General features: G+C 49.8%; 6 protein-coding genes across 6 annotated transcripts; 3 read left to right on the top strand and 3 right to left on the bottom strand.

The window, feature by feature from the left end:
• Positions 1–491: 491 nt before the first annotated feature.
• On the top strand, positions 492–1091 carry LRP88_06384 (uncharacterized protein; the record flags this gene model as incomplete). The annotated part of the gene is made up of 2 exons (XM_083242923.1): positions 492–848; positions 900–1091. The coding sequence occupies 2 exons, from the start codon at positions 492–494 to the stop codon at positions 1089–1091; spliced, it is 549 nt and encodes a 182-aa protein (XP_083101859.1).
• Positions 1092–1941: 850 nt separating this feature from the next.
• LRP88_06383 (major facilitator superfamily domain-containing protein) lies at positions 1942–3582 on the top strand (the record flags this gene model as incomplete). Its single annotated transcript, XM_083242922.1, has 4 exons — positions 1942–2129; positions 2188–2838; positions 2889–3308; positions 3360–3582. 4 exons carry the CDS (start codon positions 1942–1944, stop codon positions 3580–3582), a joined length of 1482 nt encoding a protein of 493 aa, XP_083101858.1.
• Positions 3583–6460: 2878 nt separating this feature from the next.
• Positions 6461–8587, top strand: LRP88_06382 (uncharacterized protein; the record flags this gene model as incomplete). The annotated part of the gene is made up of 7 exons (XM_083242921.1): positions 6461–6701; positions 6751–6783; positions 6841–7084; positions 7354–7812; positions 7870–8006; positions 8054–8306; positions 8356–8587. 7 exons carry the CDS (start codon positions 6461–6463, stop codon positions 8585–8587), a joined length of 1599 nt encoding a protein of 532 aa, XP_083101857.1.
• A 470-nt stretch (positions 8588–9057) lies between these two features.
• Positions 9058–10001, bottom strand: LRP88_06381 (uncharacterized protein; the record flags this gene model as incomplete). Its single annotated transcript, XM_083242920.1, has 4 exons — positions 9058–9171; positions 9223–9438; positions 9501–9803; positions 9975–10001. The coding sequence occupies 4 exons, from the start codon at positions 9999–10001 to the stop codon at positions 9058–9060; spliced, it is 660 nt and encodes a 219-aa protein (XP_083101856.1).
• A 2149-nt stretch (positions 10002–12150) lies between these two features.
• LRP88_06380 (uncharacterized protein) lies at positions 12151–12998 on the bottom strand (the record flags this gene model as incomplete). The annotated part of the gene is made up of 3 exons (XM_083242919.1): positions 12151–12534; positions 12719–12769; positions 12825–12998. The coding sequence occupies 3 exons, from the start codon at positions 12996–12998 to the stop codon at positions 12151–12153; spliced, it is 609 nt and encodes a 202-aa protein (XP_083101855.1).
• Positions 12999–13463: 465 nt separating this feature from the next.
• Positions 13464–17354, bottom strand: LRP88_06379 (uncharacterized protein; the record flags this gene model as incomplete). The annotated part of the gene is made up of 2 exons (XM_083242918.1): positions 13464–16513; positions 16562–17354. The coding sequence occupies 2 exons, from the start codon at positions 17352–17354 to the stop codon at positions 13464–13466; spliced, it is 3843 nt and encodes a 1280-aa protein (XP_083101854.1).
• Between the last annotated feature and the right edge of the window lie 1450 nt (positions 17355–18804).

Below are 18804 nucleotides of genomic sequence, written 5' to 3'. Positions count from 1 at the left end.
TAGATGAGTGAGCATCTCAACGAGGAGTGCGTTTAATTAAACCAAACATTGGAAAATAACATACGGACTGGCTCATTGGACGCAATCATTGAAACCGTCGGCTGCATGAAATGGTATCGTCCCTAATCATAAGTGAACTGGGATTGTGATGGGGCAGTGCAGGTCTTAATCAGAGCCCCCATGTCTCTAACTGAGTAATCTGTTGGTTGTAGGGCTGGATGTGTTTCATCATTGCATTCCGACCCTTGGCGAAGGATTCATCTAACCCATCCGACCTCCTGTGACTCACTACTCAGCCTCTGTTGGTCTGCCTTGTGTCGCATCCTACAGGTTTCAACCATAGTGCAGGCCAAAGCCAACAACTCTCCTGCAATGGCCTAACCGACGAGGTGAGAAGGCCAGATTCTATAACTCCCATCTCTCGCCCGTTCACTAATTTTCTAATCTGGTTCTCTCATCAACTTACCCTCATCACAATCAACAGACTGACAATGCCTGTCGTGACCATGGCAGACTACAACACCAACAAGACTGGCGGAGTCGGCACTGGCAGCTGGAAGGACCGCAACTGTCCCAACATGCGCACCTGCTGGAGCTTCAGCTGGCGAGCCTACGACCTACGTACCAGCGACAAGAAGGCTCTGCTCCGCCGCATCACCATGTGCCTGACACTCGTCATCCGAACATTTCTCTCCATCCTGGGCATTGTCCGCAACTCGTACGGCAGCGTGCTCGTCAGCGTCATCGTCGGCACCATCCTTACTATCCTCAACTTTTTCTTCATTGGATGGTGCCTGGCCAAGATCGGAGAGGCTGAAGGACAGCGAAGAGTGTTTGGAAAGCTTGTGGTAAGTTTGGAATCAAGCATATAGTCGGGGCACAGTTGACAAGACGAACAGGGACGATTGCACTTTGACATTTTCCTTGGCTTCTGCGCCGTCATTCACATTATCCTTCTACTATCTGCCTTTATTGCCTGGAGGGGCTTCGGGGGCGCTGGATTGAATGGCACTTGGCTTGCCATGTGGCTGTTGATCTTTGCCGCTGCATGGATCACGACCTGGGCCCCAGAGGGAGAGAGCAACGTTTGAGTTAGCTGGGATAGGAGTCGCTAGGATCAGAAAAGCTCCTATGGTGAAATAGGTGCTATCTCAACCAGTTGTTGAGACGTGCGGGAGCTGGAACTCATCTCATGTCCATCGTGGCAAGCATACTACCAAGGGCGGGCTGCCACTACAAGAAAGTACATATTTTTTAACACGTAAATAGAATCATGAGCTGATACCAACAAAACAACATTTTCAGCTGTATGATAACAAATATCCATGTAGAGCCACTCATGAGTGGTCACCTAGCCTCAGGTGGTGTGCATACGAGTCATCCCATTCCAGTCATCAGTGGTACGTTGTGTCGCCATATATACAAGGTTTAGCTATTCGGACTGTCGGAAAGGACGTACCGCGGCTACAGCACAATTTCTTTTCGGCAGTTATTTCGGTAAGGTGTTCGAGGGGTCTGAAGGTAGTAGATTGGCTATGCTACCTTATGACACGCACACCAGATGATAACATTGGGCCATGTACGTATGCATGCTTAAACCCCGCACACTTGTCCGAGTCGAGAAATCAGGTAATTCTTATCTCAGTTGCTTCCGATTACCCCAGATTACCCCAGACTTCCCCGGCTCTAAAACGCGGGGCGGTTGATGGGCAACAAGATTACCGAGTCGGAACGATTCCGATTCCGATTCCAATATCACAAACACTAAGGGAGAGTAGGTCGGCTAACGTGGTTGTCAGAAACGTTATATACACGTCGATCTCCCTGCCTGAAATTGTCTCATCTTGACTGCAGTTGACTACTGAGCAAGATCTACTGGGGGGCTTCCAGTACCACCACCATCATCACCGCGCGAGATTCAACAACAGCATCTTGTGCAAAATGGCAGACAAGGTCAACGAGATGGCTCAGATTGAGCATGTGGCCGATGCGAGGGCCAGCTACGATGTGAACCCGAAAACCGAGCGTCAGGGGATCGATCCTGTGCTTGAGAAGAAGGTTTTAAGAAAGGTCGACATGAATCTCGTCCCCATCCTCTTTTTACTTTTTCTTTGCGCATTCATCGACCGGTGAGACCTTCCGCATCGCCACTGGACTTCATATTTGCTGATGTATTCCGTGCTTCAGCATCAATATCGGCAATGCCCGTATCCAGGGCTTGGAAGCCGACCTCGACATGACTGGCCAGGATTACAACATTGCCCTGTTTACCTTCTTCATCCTTTACATCCTGCTTGAAGTACCCTGCAATATCCTGCTCAAGAATATGCGCCCCTCCCTCTTCCTCTCAGCCATCATGACAGGATGGGGTATCGTAACCATCTGCCAAGGTCTGACACGGTCTTTTGCGGGATTAGTCGTCTGTCGAGTCATCATTGGAGGACTCGAAGCCGGCTTTTTCCCTGCTTGCGTGTATCTACTCAGCATGTACTACTGCCGACACGAGCTGCAGTGGCGTTTCAACCTCTTCTTTTCAGCCAGCATCATTGCCGGGGCGTTCAGCGGCCTACTGGCCTATGCCATCGCTCATATGGATGGGATCGCTGGCTATGGCGGCTGGAGATGGATCTTTATCCTCGAGGGTATCGCCACTGTGATCATCGCCGTCTTCAGCTACTGGATTATCCCGGACTGGCCCGAGTCTGCCAAGTTTCTCAACGACGATGAGCGAGCGATCCTAATTGAACGTCTCGCTCAGGACAGAAAGGACACTCACATGAACCATTGGGATAAGAAGACTGCCAAGAGAATATTTTCGGATCCCAAGATCTATCTCAGGTACGCTAATGCCGCCCACTTTTGTTTAGACCTATTCCTAACTTTTGCAGTATCTTGATGTATATGGGCATTGTCACCACCAGCTATTCCGGTTCATTCTTCACCCCAACCATCCTGAAACAACTGGGGTGGACATCTATTCGTGCCCAGATCATGTCGATCCCCATCTTCATCTTTGCAACCGTGTGCGCGCTCGTCTGTGCCATCGCAAGCGACAAGTTGAAGCATCGTTCAGGATTCATTTTGGGAGGTTGTCTTTTCACCACCATCGGCTATGTCATTCTACTCAACATGATGTCTGTGAGCGTTGGGGTACGGTACTTTGCACTATTTTGTATCGTCGGTGGTGGCTATATCGCCCAGCCGATTGTACTGGTTTGGGCGAGCAACAATAACTCTGGCCATTATAAAGTTGGTGTCGCTTCTGCGATGCAGGTCGGTATCGGCAATGTTGGTGGGATTATCGCCAGGTATGTTTGTTCCAATGCATCTTTGGATAGGACATCACTAACATGATCTAGCAACATGTTCGTCACCTCCCAAGCCCCAGAATACCCCTTGGGCTTCGGGCTGGGCCTCGGCCTTGTCTGGCTCTGTGTTCTCAGCTCAGTCGTCTTTCTGCTTTACATAAAGCGTGAGAACAAACTGAGAGATCAAGGCAAGAGGGACGACAGGTATAACTTGCCAGAGGACGAGAGAAACAATTTGGGAGACGATCATCCAGCTTTCCGCTTCACCTTCTGATTGACCTTTGCTGTCTGAAATGATGCGGGGCTTCTCATATTGAATATCGAACTCTTGGAGAAACTGTTGAACGCCATGCATGCGTGAAGAATAATTATTTCCCCAAACCCTAGCTAGGGTTTAGGCGTATGTACTTGATATACACTTTGGTACCCAAATATGCTTCGTGAGGAGGGTTTTGGGCCTCGGTTTGTGTCGCACGTTAGATAGCATTAGAGTGGAAGACTGGGCTGTGCCCGCATTTCACGTTTGTTTCAGGTCGTAGACGTCTGTCAGTAGGAGGAACACGCATATGGGTAGATTGAGTGTCTTGGAAACATCAGATGGAGTTACTAGAGATACGTGTGAAGAGCAACTAACCACTTTAAAGAAACTTCATACAGCTTTAAGCAGCTCACACGCCAAAAGTCCTGCTCGCAGCGTCTTTGCAAACTGGCAGCTAGGTTTAGACGCCACTCCACCCGGCTGGCCTGCCATTCCTCCCAGGGAACAGCCGCAATGAGCCTTTCCCTGATGTCAATGGAGCGGTCCAGGTCGCCCAAGGACCCTGCCATTTGGAAACGCTCCTCGAGTCTGGCCGCCAGGGTGTTTAAGGCATGGATCTCAACGCTAGGGTCGTGTAGGATAGCGCCTTTGGGTCTGTCCAGAATGGATCTAGCTTGTGGTGAAGCATTCACTGCTTCATCGCTGAGCTCGATTGCCTCGTGGAGGTCTTCAGGATCTCCGTCTTCCCAGTACCGATGCCCTAAGGCCTTGGCGTAATTGCTCGCGCGCTGGGTTTGACCGTTGTCGTTTCCAATTGTGACTCCAAGCTCGTAAAGCTCTTGGGCGAGGCTGATAACATAGTCTAGGTGGTGCCTGGAACTGCTTGACTCGAAAAGATCAAAGAGGATTGCGACAAGCGTGTCCCGTGCCCATTCTCCTCCTTGATCTTCCTCATCGCGCCATTCGCAAAGCGCAATTGCGCTCTCTATCTCTTCAGGAGATCCTTCCCCGACATAAGCCCCGAGATCCAATTGGACGAATTCCATATCTGCCATATCGTAGTCGGGCAAAACTGTAACTGAAGTGACACCTGAATAGAGTATGAGCCCCCGGATTGATTCAACGTCGGAAGGTAATGAATGATACCAGATTCGTGACGTCTGTGCTTCTTGAGAGGCTTGAAACTAAGTGAGAGAGGACACAAGTTAATTGTGAAGATGTGCTGGAATTTGAAGGTCGGGAGGCTAAGATAATAAGGGAGTTATCAGGCAGCAGCCGATATCCGCCCTTGCAAGTTGGGCTTGCATATTAATATGCATGGCAGCCATTTCAGTAACATCCCTAAGCCGGCAATGTTTTGTCTCATACAAGCCGGGCGAAAGTGCATGTCAGAAAGGAGGTGCATGCCTCGCGTAGAGCCCCTCAGTCTAACCTTTCTAGGCTTTGTACTTTTAATAAAGACAGGGCGTATTACGGAGGGTACAGATCTGTTGGATCAAAAAGCAGCGGCATGCTGAGGGCAGCCAGCCGAAGCCTGATTTCAGAATGCGAAATCAAGCTGTGGGATCTGCTACTCCACGACACGTGGAGCGGAAAGGACGTTCATCTCGACAGGACGCTTTACCGAGCCGCTACTTCAAGGCATGAAGGTTGCATCAAGGGTATTAATTCCCATTAAATTACAGGTTTATCGAGGGCGGACCATATCGCAAGACCACGCTCCAGTTCAAACGTTGCCGCAGCTCAAGGTTGTGCACAGCAATTGGTGACCTAGATACTCGAAATGTAGCTTATATCTGGGTAGATTCTGATGGTTACAGTATCGAAGAAGGCCCTGAGTGGATTGTCAGAGACCAAGAAAGGGGATTAATCTCATGACCAAGAGCTTTATGGAGTTACATCTCTGCAGTCTGCGCGCTGACCAACAAAGGCCATACAACTATATTTGGTTGGATTTGAGAGTAGAAAGCTGGCGTGCATCATTCTATATTGTGGGAGATTCATTCTTATTATTGATGACTCTAAAGGGGCCATCAGCGTAGACTGTCATGCGGCTTGGCAAGCATCGATATTTAGTCGAGAAACATCAGATTCGGACCCCCATGAGAGACAAAGAAAACGCCACCGGGATGATGCCCTCAATGACATTCAGGCGGCAAGCCTGCTTTAACCCCTTATCATTTCGATCGAGGAGGATTGGTTGGGCGCTGATCAGTCCCGTTTCAATGGCTATATCCGAAGTCGCAAAGCAATATATCCCACTCGGGAGCCCAGAAATGTCTATGCGTAGAACCCTGCAGATGGCCAGTGTGGTATTGTTTGACGGTTCTGGCCAACCGAGGTAGATTTCGTTATTCTGTCTGAAAATGTCGTTATTCGTCATCCCTGACTAGAACAGAGCACTAAAGTGTCAGCAGAACTAGCGCGCTTCTTTTGAAAGCTGTGTTGAAAAAAGTAGGAAGGCTTCATTTATGAACCATGTATAGCCCCCGAGCTATCCCTCGCACCCCAGAAAATGAGCCTGCGTTGAAATCACCACTCCAAGAGCTCAGAAGGCGCAATGGCACAACAAAGATCTTTGTAAAACCCCCATAGAGCACAAACCCACGCACCCGCATGAACCCTGGGGAGTGGACTGACATATCTGGGGCTTTCTGGAGACGAGGTTCAGGTCATGGTTCTTGGCCAACAGGCTGGACTCAGGCTGTGCAACTGAGTCGTCCGAGGGCTGGATTGTATCATTTCTTTGTGAATTGGCGAAATGTGGGATTTCCGTTCCTGTCAGAGAATGCTATTCGCTCTCCCGTATATGCTCGTACATATATAATGGTGATGTGAAGGCACTTAAACAAAGGCTTCTACATACTCACATGCGTGACGCACATGAGCCATCATGGCCTTCTCGGATCTCTTTTCGAAAAAGACGCCTGATGTCACCGTGGCCATCCAATCGGACCCTGAATCGAGTGACTCTGAGCCACATGTGATTCAGGATGGAGGACTGGCATATACACGAGTGAAGGGCGGCAACGGATCCAAGCCATCGTATCAAGAGGCTGTAGGAGCTCCTGTTGAGAGCGACTCACCTCTTGGATACAATGTTGGTTGGGTTACTGTCATCTTCCTCAACGTTAGTATGTGGACCCTTTCCCATACTCTTACAGAGCGATACTGACCTTGCAGACATGATGATTGGGACTGGTATCTTTAGCACGCGTAAGATTTCTTACACTTGTCCTTTTGTCATTTATTGATATGCTGATGTCTCGCTAGCCGCCAGCATTCTCAACCGAACCGGATCAGTTGGACTTGCTCTCATCTATTGGGTCATCGGCTTCGTCATGGCAGCAGCAGGAATCTGCGTTTACCTCGAACTAGCAGGATATTTTCCAAATCGCAGCGGCTCTGAAGTAGTCTACTTGGAACAGCAATACCCTCGACCGAAGCATTTCTTCCCCATCACCTTTGCTGTTCAGTCTGTGCTTCTGAACTTTGGAAGCAGCAACGCAATTGGCAAGTGGTCTCCATCTCTAATATGAGTGTGCTGACCTGTATACAGTCCTGGCTCGGTATGCTTGGAGGATGACGTTTAAAGAGCCAACTGAGTGGCAAGTTCGAGGAGTAGCTATCGCGGCGTATTCGTTGGCCATTATCTTTGCCGTCGCTAATAACAAGTGGTCGCTTTGGGCATCTAACTTTATCGGGGCTCTGAAGCTGTTGACTCTGTTATTGTATGTTGACCTCGGCTGCGACGTATCGAGTGGTTGTTACTGATTATCGACCTAGCATCAGCATAACTGGCCTGGTCGTTTTAGGCGGCCACGTCAAGTCCATTCCGAACCCAACCGCCAACTTTCACAACGCTTTCGAAGGCGCCACTCCTAACGGAAACGATCTCGCTAGTGCCCTAGTGAGTATCGTGTTCTCGTATGCAGGCTACTCCAACGCCTTCAACGTCGTCAATGAGATCAAAAACCCGATTCCCACCCTTAAGAAGAGCACGAGTGTAGCATTGTTAGTTGTCGTTGTTCTCTACATCTTCTGCAACATCGCCTACTTTGCGGTCGTTCCTAAGGACGAGTTTAAGGAAGCTAGCGAGATTGCTGCGTCCATCTTCTTTACCAAGCTCTTTGGTGAAAGTAGGGCTGCTGCGAATGTACTCAATTTCATGGTCTTGTTGAGTGCGTTTGGAAACCTGCTTGCAGTTTTGATCGGAAACTCGCGCATGATTCGGGAGATTGGAAGGTAAGAGCTCCGGAAAACTGGTGAATGAGGCTCTCCTACTCACATTGTGTCTCATAGACAAGGTGTCCTGCCATTCACCGAGTTTTGGGTCTCGACAAAGCCCTTTGGTACACCCCTCGGCCCTTGTTTGCTCAACTTTGCCGTCACCATCATCATGATTATCGCCCCGCCCGCAGGTGATGCTTTCGCATTTGGTAAGTTTTCCTGCAGATTGACCAACTTCAGGACTAATAATCTTTAGTCGTCAGCCTGCAAACATACCCTTCAGCCCTCTTCAACTTCGCCATGGCCATCGGTGTCTTCGTCCTCCGCCGGCGTCGCAAGCGATCTGGTCTTGGATATGGAGAGTTCAAAGCCTGGGACGTAATGGTCATCTTTTGGACTGTTGTCCAAGTGTTTGTCCTCGCCATGCCTTGGTGGCCACCAAAGGGCGGCCCATACGCTGGAGATGTCAGCTTCTGGTATGCAACTTATTGCGTCGTTGGCATCGGAATGTGAGTTTTCATGGTTAAAACCTTCAAGGTCAAGGCTAATTCAAGGCAGTCTGCTTCTCTGCGGAGTATACTACGTGTTCTGGATGTATCTCCTTCCACGCTGGGGAGGATATGTCATTCGATCCGAACTCATCGAAGTCGGCACCGATGGAGCAAACACTCATCGTTTGCTTAAGATACCAAAGGCAGAGATTGAACAGTGGGATAGAAATCATGACGAGGTGGGCAAGCTGCGCCAGAGAAACATGACGGACTCAGACCCATCGCTTGTCCAACAGTGACACCTTGGCCGTTAAGGCCCTATTGCCTGGTCAGGCAGGTGAAGAAATAACATTACGGTACTGGGGTTTGATACCGTCATGTATCGATGACTGTGTTTTTTGCTGTTGTGGCTGATGGCTTCTTGTCATCATGGCAGATAATCATAATATCTCATCTTTTTCTTTCCCCAGGGGATACTCTGGGCAGTTGACTTCAATGTCCACTTTGATCCTTTCAATCTCGGTCATGTCATCTCTCACGCTCTAGCCCCGGACCATGGAAACATTCTGATTACATATGATGGAACCAACCGTAGCTGAGAGTTCCTTATACCAACCTCCCTCATGCCCATGCTTCGCTTCAAGCATCTTCAGCGTCACCCTTTTTCTTTTTTGACTCATCTGATTGTATAATCAGCAAATCCAAGGCTATTTTAACTGCTAGTGAGATTGCTAATAAGACATCAACGGCTCGTTTGATATAGAAGCTCTCAGAACTCATCGAATCCTCCTCCAATCTGACCCTGACTCCAGCTGACGCCCCCGTCTTGAGGAAAGTCGCGACTCGGAATGGCGAGGAAGGACGCCACGAAAGAAAGCGGAGCCTTGCACAATGGTTAGATGTGAAGTCAAGAGTCGCGCGTGGATTCGCATACAAAGATGACTGTAACCATGGTAAAGGCAAAAAGGTAGCCTGACTGCTTGTCCGCTTTGTCCTGTAGCGCTCTGCTGCTCTTCTGGAGGTTATCGATGCTCATCAATAGTTGAGCATTGATTTTCAGGAGTGCTTTGCTGCTCTTCAAGTGCTCTTTGCTATCTTCTGTTTCAAGAAGATTAGAAACCTCGAGTTTCAAGCCAAGAAGATGGCTAAGCTACATTGCCATCAAGCACTGTTTAGCGTTCGTTCCAGCCACGTTCTATGTGGTAGACTTACCGCCTTCTCTATCACCTGCGCCCGCCGATCGATGTTGGAAATCATCTTCTTCCACAGCTCAATCCCAAGCCCGGCCTTATGGAGTGGATCTCTGGTTGCGTCGGCACCAGAACTGACCTGTTGCACTAGCATGTCGATAGTTCTCATGACACTTTGGATGACGCGCTCCTGTTCGGAGAAGACCGATGAGATCATGGCTAGCTCGTCACGAATGTCCATGACGACACGGAAACACTCCATCTCAGTGTTGATGACCTCGGTGGTGACTAGTGAACTTCTTGGGTCTGCAGCATCACTCTCTGCCTGAGAGTCTGTGCCTGAGTGAGTGGAAACACTTCTTCTTGACTGTGACCGAATTCTTGCATCAGTCAGCTCATGAAACCTTTTGTATATGTCGAGTTGTTTCGTCCCCTATATCCTCATGGCGGCCACATTAGTAGAATCCTTCTATGCTATTTAAGACAGTCAACAAACCTGAGCCGATGTCTCGAACTCGAACATGGTGAGGAGGCTCTCGTGTAGGCCAGAATAGTAAGGCCCGTCGACAATCGTGACAAGATTAGCCATGACCTCTGAGACAAGTTCCATGGCATCATTTGGGCGATGCTTCATAACCGACTGGCACAAGGTGCCAATGACTGTAAACTCAGGGTCTTCAGCTTCCTCTCAGCTTTCTGGGAAAGCCGTAATAACAATATCTTATCGCACATGAGTTTAGCTGGCTGGGTATTTGGGAGGGCCTCGTTGCCTGGGCTTACCAGGACCAATTTTCCACAGCCTCATCGGGCTCACCATTAAGATTCTCGGTCTGATTTCAGCACGAATATCTCTAAGATGGAAGTTTGTGCCGTAACTTGACGTCTCACTGTCCAAGCAGCGACTGTCCAAGCAGCGACTGTCCAAGCAGCGACTGTCCAAGCAGCGACTGTCCAAGCAGCGCTTGTAGTAGCGGTACACAACCTGGTCGTGATTAACCGAAGCTTCGTCTTTTCTCGTGACATAGAATGACTCGTCCAGGCTTCGTGAAACCACCAGCGTCTTGTTTTCCGGCTCCCTAGAATCACGGTAGATCGATTGCAGTCGCGCGATCCTGTGATGTGTCTGATGGTACTTTTCACTGTCCTCTGAACCTAGAAAATTCATCTACGTGCACATTCAGGATCAATCAATGTTACCCTCCGGCTGCCAAACTTCTTACTGCAACAGAAAAAGTGACATCCATGGGTTTATCGGCCTTGTGGAACCTAGGGAAATCGGTGATCTTGTTGCCAGCGAATGTTTTGTCAAGGAACGGCATGATGTCCCCTCCTTCGTCATCACCAGTTTGCTTTGCTGGGATTAGGTCTTGATCTTTCAGTTTAAAGACTAGATTCTATTGCTCTATCAGAAAATTTGATAGTCTAATAATGTCTTGAAAGAGCTCGACTTACACGCAACCAATTGCGCTGATCAAGAGTTAGCATCGCTGGTGCATAATGAGACAGGAAGAAGGCTCTTACATGAATGGCAGGGAGATGGAACCATATCCAGCTAGGAGATCTTTTCTTGTCCCTCATATTTGCATACTCCTCCCACGAGTCACCATGGGTCTTTAGAAGTTGAGATATTGTCGGCTCGAACTTTTTGCCCTTGAAGAAAACACATGCCTTGAACTCTGTATGAATGTCTGCGGCCTGTTCATGGGCCATCTTGAAAATACCTTTTCACAATGATGATCAAGGGAGGGGCTCGGACAACCCGCCATGAGTTGAACGTGCATGTTGATATAGTCTTGATGTAGAGACTTCCCAGCTGTCTTTTAGGTAACAAACTCCCACAAAATATGACATCAGGCAACTATTATGCAGCCTAATATGTGTAAGCTACCTCTAAGCAATGATGTGATGGTTGCATGGAAGCAGCTGGAGGGCCTTACAGGTAAGAAAACGCCACAGGATGCAATATCGGCTACACTCAGCACTGATAGGATCCGAACTGCATGATAACGTCCACGTGCCCTCCTCCAAGATGCATTGATCCAAGATGAGAGGATAGCCAAGCTGTTGGCAAGCTCATTGTTCAATAGGTCATGCGGCTGCGCAAAGCCGAATTTCAAGATTCTCCGTGAGCTCGCTAGATTTCTATGCCGAGTCTAACAAGCAGGAAGTGGGCGGCATATTGAGGACGGTAGAGGTCGGAGAGTATTTGCGTCTTTCATTACCAAGACACTCGCTCCTCTATTCGGGTGGGTGTGATGGAACGGAAGGGATGCAAAAGTAGCCTGCTGGAGGGGTGAAATCCTAGCCTCTCTCAGATCTTAGCCCGGTTTTCCTGTGACCAGGATAATAGACTTGAATTAATATCTAAATACACGAACGCTCTAGCGTATCTGCTTGAAAAGACGCAAGACTTGCTTGCGTGTCTCATTAAACTGGATTTTTCATCGCGGGATGTTCCACGTAGACGGTGTACAAGAATGGCGTATTGGCATAGACAATCCGCATGAAGAGGTCAATGACCGGCCATATGAGTCCTTGATAACTTGTCCCTACAGACTTGTTAGCGACAATATGTAAAGGCGACTGCGAAACCTACCTTGTACTAGCCCGTCTATCCATGTTGCTGCTATGAAGGTGGAGTAGACATTAATAGCGGCGACGCTGCACAATGGTCAATAGCGACCCAGTGTGTCGGGGACAGGGAAGACAAACATCAGGCCAGCACAAACAATGATTGACAGCTCCAGATGGCTGGACTGGATCAACAGCATGAACATGATAGCGATGCCAAGCATGAACAGATCTAGAAACATGCTTGACGACATCTGAAATATATGGACATAAGTGGAGTTGATGCACATGCCCTCAACATCTGCCTTCCATGCCTTCTGGAAGGGTTGGCACTGCAAGGCGTAGAGCCAGGTGAATCCAACAGTCCAGCACGTCGCCCATCTCCAGGCCTTGACCAGGTCCTGCCGTCCTGGATGTAGGTTGTGATGCTGCTCGATATAAAAGGACGTGATGCTGATTTTTGTAGCGCCGTTTGAGAGGGTGTACTGCGAATTTTTGCGTCAGCGATGGGGACTTCTTCGGAGGGTGCAGAGAGCTTGCCAGCAGGTCGCTGAAGTACTTGGACAGGAGCAGACGTTCGAAATCGGAGTTTGAGCGCCTGATACCCTCACTTCCTCGACGAATCTCTATTCTCCTTGGTCAGCCGAAGAGTACTCAAACAGTCAACACCTGTGGTGATGCACCAGGCCAGGCAACCATCGAGTTTCCAATGGCGAGTACCTGCAGAAGAAAAATTAGCTGTGTTTGCTTGCGCGCAGAGGGGTAAAAGGAATACATAGGCGACAACCATGACGATGTCGGAACGGTACATGTAGAAGCTTGGGTTACCCCAGCTGGCCGACATCTGTCTGTCCCGCCGCCAGAGGCGGAGCATCACAAACAACATGGCCAAGACATTGACATAAAAGCCAATAGACCAGGCAGTGAGATCAGGCTCATATATAGCCATTGTGAAGCGATACTCAAAAAAGTGATGCGAAAGATGAGTGCTCGCAGGGCTGTTGAATGCATTGAGTGGGTGTTGATGATTTGGTGGAGTGAGAAGAGAGAGGCTGTGCCACGCCAAGAGCGGTTGCCCCAGGCCACTTGCTCCTTTCCTTTCTTCCTTCAGTCTTGGCGCCCCCCTGCCTACCTACCTTACCCGGTATATAACTCTTTAATGCATGTTTCTTTAATTTCCACGAATTCAATACAAACCAAGTATTATAAGAATTTCTTAAGTTATTATGACCCCACGTACAGATAATATTTCGAACAGCCCCTGACAAATGTTGGGCATGGGTAATTAACGGCAAAGAATACGTAGTAAATAGGAAATCTTTCAAAGGAGAGTGGAAACCATACAAAAGAAAATCTCCAAGGCATGTCTACCCATTCAGTTGCGTGAAACCGAAAAGCCATAGCCTGTAATCTCCTAGTCATCTACCTGGTAACACCCCGGGCAGTTGAAGCATGCCGGGTCATCCCACACGGCATTGAACAGGGACGGATTGTCGGTCTGTAGAGGGATGGGATCATCTGGATTCAGCGAGAGTTTGAACGCTGAGAACATGCAGCGGCCGTCCTTCCAACCTGAGCCCTTGCAATCTTGTATCGCCCTGCAGATGGCGGCGCACTCCTCGTTTGACCCCTGCAGCTGCAACGGATATTGGTCGGTCCACTGATCTCCTGTCCAGTACCCGCCGGGCATATAGGCAGGTAGGTTGCAGATGATGTCTTCCGAGACCCCTACCCGGTTGCACGTGTCACCTGGGGTGTAGGAGCAGAAGGTGCTGGGTATGATGGGGACTGACTCTGGGATGCAGTCTGGGCAGGTCCAGCAGCGTTTGTCCGTCCAGACAGAGTGCTTCCAGGGGTCGTCATTATAGATGATCATGTCCGAGACGGTGAGAGTGGCGCCCGTGAAGAGGCAGCGGTTCTCGACCGAGTAGTAACCTGCCGACTGACAGCCCTCAAGGGTTTGGCAGATGGCGGCGCACTGTTCGTAGCGGTCTTGATGCGGGTAATCATCTCGACTCTCGATCCATGTTTCTCCACTGTATTTGGCAGCATAGACACAGAGAAGGTCGGGCTGGTAGCTGAACTGGCAAACCTCGCCGTGTGCGTACCGACAAGTACTTGTCGAGGACTCGGGAGCTTGCGAAGTGGTGGTTGGACGTCGAGAAGGTGTGGGCGTCGAATGCTCCCAGTCATCGTTAGTTAACGAATTCTGTCCCGGCCCAGGTGTGTGATGCCCTCCTTGGTCACTAGTCGCCGGGTCCCGGGGGGTTGTCGGTGTCGAGTAACCCCCTCCGTCAAGCGTGCTTGGATTAGGAAGCCACAAGCTCGAGCTAGGCATCTCACCGCACAGGAAACAGTTGAAGCATTCGATATCAGACCAAATGAGATTACCCTCGAATCCAGGGGTCGGCTCCGGGAACGGAACCTCGCCTAAGCGCTGCTTTAGGAATAGACACGGCTTGCTAGGATCATCTGGGTTCACTGAGAAGGAGAAGCAATCATCCATGTAGGCGCATGTTATGGCACATCTTTGGATGTCGAGGTCTTGGAGAGGCTTCTCCTCGCGAGTGTATTGGTAATAACGCGCTTCGGGCGATCCGCGTCGCTCGCAGATGGGCCTTGTGGGGGTGGGCCATGCTTGGCCGCAGTGTCCTGGAAAGCGCCAGCCATCCGGGCAGACAGGCTGAGAGGCAATCGCTGTCCTGGGAGGCTGTCCAGTAGTGGGAGAGGCAGGATTTCTCGTAGGTGTATGCCAATTGCCAGGGGTAGACGGGCTGTTGATGGGGGTATTCCAGCTGTGAGCGAGGGAGGAAGAGCTATTGTGTATGCGCCCACTGTATGTAGGCGTGTTCCAGCTTTCTGTAAGGGTGTAGAGAGGGGTGTGTTCAGACTCGATGACAAAAGAATTGATAGTGCTACTGCTTCTCTTGCTGGGGGTGCCAGGTGTAGAAAAGGGCTCTTGGTCCGAGTTGACCGTGGGCATCCACCCAGGGGTAGAAGGAGTAGATCGGGATGTAGAACGAGGTTGAGACAAACTAGGAGTAGGAAGAGTAGATCGAGATGTAAATCCGGGCTGAGACCACCCAGGAGTAGAGGGAGTAGAAAGAGATCTAGAGCTAGATCGAGACGTAGAACTAGAACTAGAGCTCCTCCTGGTGCTGCTAGGTGAAGGATTGTTGGGGCTATCCTCAAAATTCAGCTGGAACCGGTCAATGTTCTGAGGCGTAACCTGATTCGAGATGAAAATCGAGTCGACGTAGAGTTCGGCATACCCAGTGCCCCAGCAATCCATCCAGATGCCAAAGTTGGCACGGGTAGAGTCAGCCATGACGGACGTGAGGACTCTCGTCCATCTGACGCTGTTGCCCATGACTAAGTGATCGTTGAAGTAGAAGTAGCGGTTACCGAGCCATGCCTCGACGGTGCACATGTTCCAGCCTCCTCCGTAGCTGATGACGGCGTAGTAGAACTGGACCGTGTAGAGAACCTTTGTGCTGGGGCGGAGGAACCCAAGCCACGTCGACATGCCTGCGAATGTGTCCAAGCCTCGTTTTGCCTTGGTTGGCGGGGCCGTTCCGCCGCCGTTTGCTCTCATGGCAGCACATCCATCGTCGGGGCTACCATCGTCCTTGAAGCACCCACCGATCTGGTGGATGACATCGCCCGAGATTTCCAAGTCGCCAAGGCCGTCTGAAAATCTGCCACCGGGAAACAAGTTGGTGATCACGAAAGGCTCTTCGATGATGGTAGTTGGTGAGTCGCTTGTTGTTGGTGACTGGCTCGATGTCGGCGGCTCCGTCGATACGAGTGTATCGCTGGGCTCCAAGGACTCACTCGACGTTGGCAACTCGGCTGACGTTTGTGACTCGGCGGACTCAGTCTCTGCTAATATTGGTAGTTCACTCGACAGCAGTGACTCAGTTGACATCGGTGGCTCAGTTGGCGTTGGAGCTTTAGTCGCATCTCGGGACTCGGTCGACAGCGAAGACTCGGCCGATGATGGCGGCTCTCCTAGCGTGGAGGACTCGATGAAGGCACTGCTAGGTACATCTATCGATGAGGAAGCGATTGCTGCTTCTGTCTCTGGCAATGCGGTCGAATACAGAGACGACACCTCGGCCTGTGAAGAAGTTCCCTCGGGTGGGGTTGGAGGGGAAGAGGATGGCTCTAGAGATGCACCAAGAGAGGAAGCCCCAGAGGACTCAACAGCTGTAGACTGCTCTGAAGCAGATTCTGTTGGATCCTTAGTGCCTGAAAGGGGATCTTTGGTCTTTGTCGTAGGTGCCGCACTGCTCATCGACGACGTGCCCGCGATCAGTGATGTATCTGAGGTCAGAGGTAGAGTCGATGTTTCCGTCTCCTCTTCTAGATCAACGACAGAGATACTGTCAGACTGAGTTGCCTGAGAGCTAGTAGTACTAGATTCATCTATGCCGATGAGTCTACCGTTGACGCATTTCTCGACTATCGGAGTTAGCATCCAAGACTAGACAAAGGTAGTATAGGACTTACCTCTATAGACACTCAACTGCACCGGTGTACAGTTCGGTGGCCCTGAGGTAAAGACCATGTACACCAGGCCGCTGGAGGAATCTTGACAAAACGTTGCCTGGCCATTGGGTAAAGAGGGGCTCTTGAATTGAAGGGTCCCCCCTTCGTTGGCAAAGGTCCTGGTGATGGCACCATCTGGAGGCGACCCGAGCTCCTGGAACGCCTGGTAGTCCTCGCCTTGGTAGTAAAGAAGGAAATCTCCGTCAAAAAGCTCGCCCAAATTGGGACCCAGGCCTAGAGTGAAAACGCTAGCAAAAGTACAGACTTGAGGGTTGCTATTGCCCACGAATCCTCTCAGCTCTCGCTTTGAGACATCTCCCGATGGTGTGATGAGAAATATGACTTGCTGGCCAGATAGTCCAGATCCTGTAGAAGTTTCCGATGATGGAGTGTTGGAAGTCGCTGACGGGAGATCAGATGCTGAGATAATGGGAGACGAGGAACGGTCGGAGACTGTGACACCAGAAGGTATTGATGACTGCTCAGAGCCTGTGGATTGTCTTCCAGGAGCAGTTGCGACATCGGTTGGCGACAAAAATCCCAAATCAATGTTGAGCGTTGGAGAACTCAGAACAGGAGCCAACGAGTCCAAAGCAGACGAGTTCGGAGCTGCACGGGCAGTGCCGATGGGAGCAAGGTAGGTCGATAGGTAGGTGACGCACCATGACGATGATACCAGGTCCTCATGCTCAATGGCACTGGCAGCATTGATGAAGCCGCCAAACACTATAAACGCAGTGACTTGGTGCTTCATGGCAGCGGTTTGGGGAGGATGGTTCGATAGATGCGACCATCAGGGCCGACCCTGAATAATAAGAGACGACATAATAGAGCTGTTGGTGGCAGCTTAATCGATCTTTTCATTCCAATAACGTGTCTCGCCTTCAGAAACACGCGACCAACAATGTCTCAGGGGAAGGTTGGGCTGAGTGTCTCGACCACAGTCCTATCAATGAAGGGGAGCTGATCCCTAAGGCAAAATTCCTAAAGCCCTAGGCAAGGGGGTTGGTTTCTTGAATCGTCTTTGGTTTCTAGGGAAAACGGTGAGTGTCAGCCAGCCACCTAGGACGCCCATAATTCACCACAATTCGCGACTAGATACGCGAGTTGCTCCCTCGAGCCACCTTTTTCCAATCGCGCAAGATTAGCCCAGGCTCATTCAATGTTTCGGGCTTTGTGCCTATTTTGCAAAGGTTTTCATAAAGAAAAGGGGCGACATGTCGGTGTAGGCGAGTGGCTTATTTGCCAGACCTCTTTATACTGATCTTCGCCGAATTCCTTCAGGAGTATGATCTGATCGTTACAAGACGTGAATGGGGGTAATATTTACTCAAACGATTATTTCGCGACTGAGAAGAACGTGAATAATGGCAAACAACGTGATAGGTTCGGACGAACAAACATATCTGCATTTTTACTGAATTTGCTTCTTGTGGTCTTTGTTAACCAAATACACCTACATACTCAAAGCTCAGGCTTTTTGTAAGCAAGATTCAGTTGACGATTATTTATGTATTATTGGATATTCGTTGGAGGCTAGCACTTGCCCACCCCTGAGGCCCTGGCCGGGAGTGGGAGTAGAGCCAAGCACAAACTTCTACACCTGAAACTAAAAAAGATCTGATAGTTGAAACAACTGGCGTCAAGATTAAATCCGATGTTCTCGTTCCGGCCCCATTCCCGTCTTGTCCCCCTTTTTACATGGCAATTCTAGGCCACGCCAATCGGACAGGGCTGAGACAACATCTCAATGCACCCCTTTCCACACCTGACTTGAGTAAAGAGACCCGTGATACTGGCATACTGCTAGACTTCTAACCGTTGCTAACCACAGTGAAACAGACCCTTCTAAGTACCAAGCCTATATCTCACCCTTCACCCTTTACCCCCCGAGTCGTTGCTCTACAAGATTCTTTTTGTATTTTTTTTGGATAGAATCCCAATTTGAGGGAAGTGTTTGTCACATTTAATACAAAATCACGAGTACGGCTTAGGGCTAGCATCACAACCAAATCATTTCAAGGTGTGTTAGTAGCCAGTGTGTTGAGTTGTAAGGTACATACCTTCATTAGATCCGTGCGCCACGGTGACAATGGTTCAGCCTGCTGCCAAGAGGGGGCATGAACACCATCACTCGACAAGAGGCCGTGGTTAGTGTCAAGCACCATCATGAACTGCCGGTACTCTTGATCAGGAGTTGACTT

This window comes from Fusarium phalaenopsidis (assembly GCF_050370095.1).
Source record: "Fusarium phalaenopsidis strain FUZ10S chromosome Unknown contig_32296, whole genome shotgun sequence".
Classification (NCBI taxonomy): domain Eukaryota; kingdom Fungi; phylum Ascomycota; class Sordariomycetes; order Hypocreales; family Nectriaceae; genus Fusarium; species Fusarium phalaenopsidis.
Note: the sequence above shows the minus strand (reverse complement) of the source record. Positions and strands in the feature narration are given on the sequence as shown.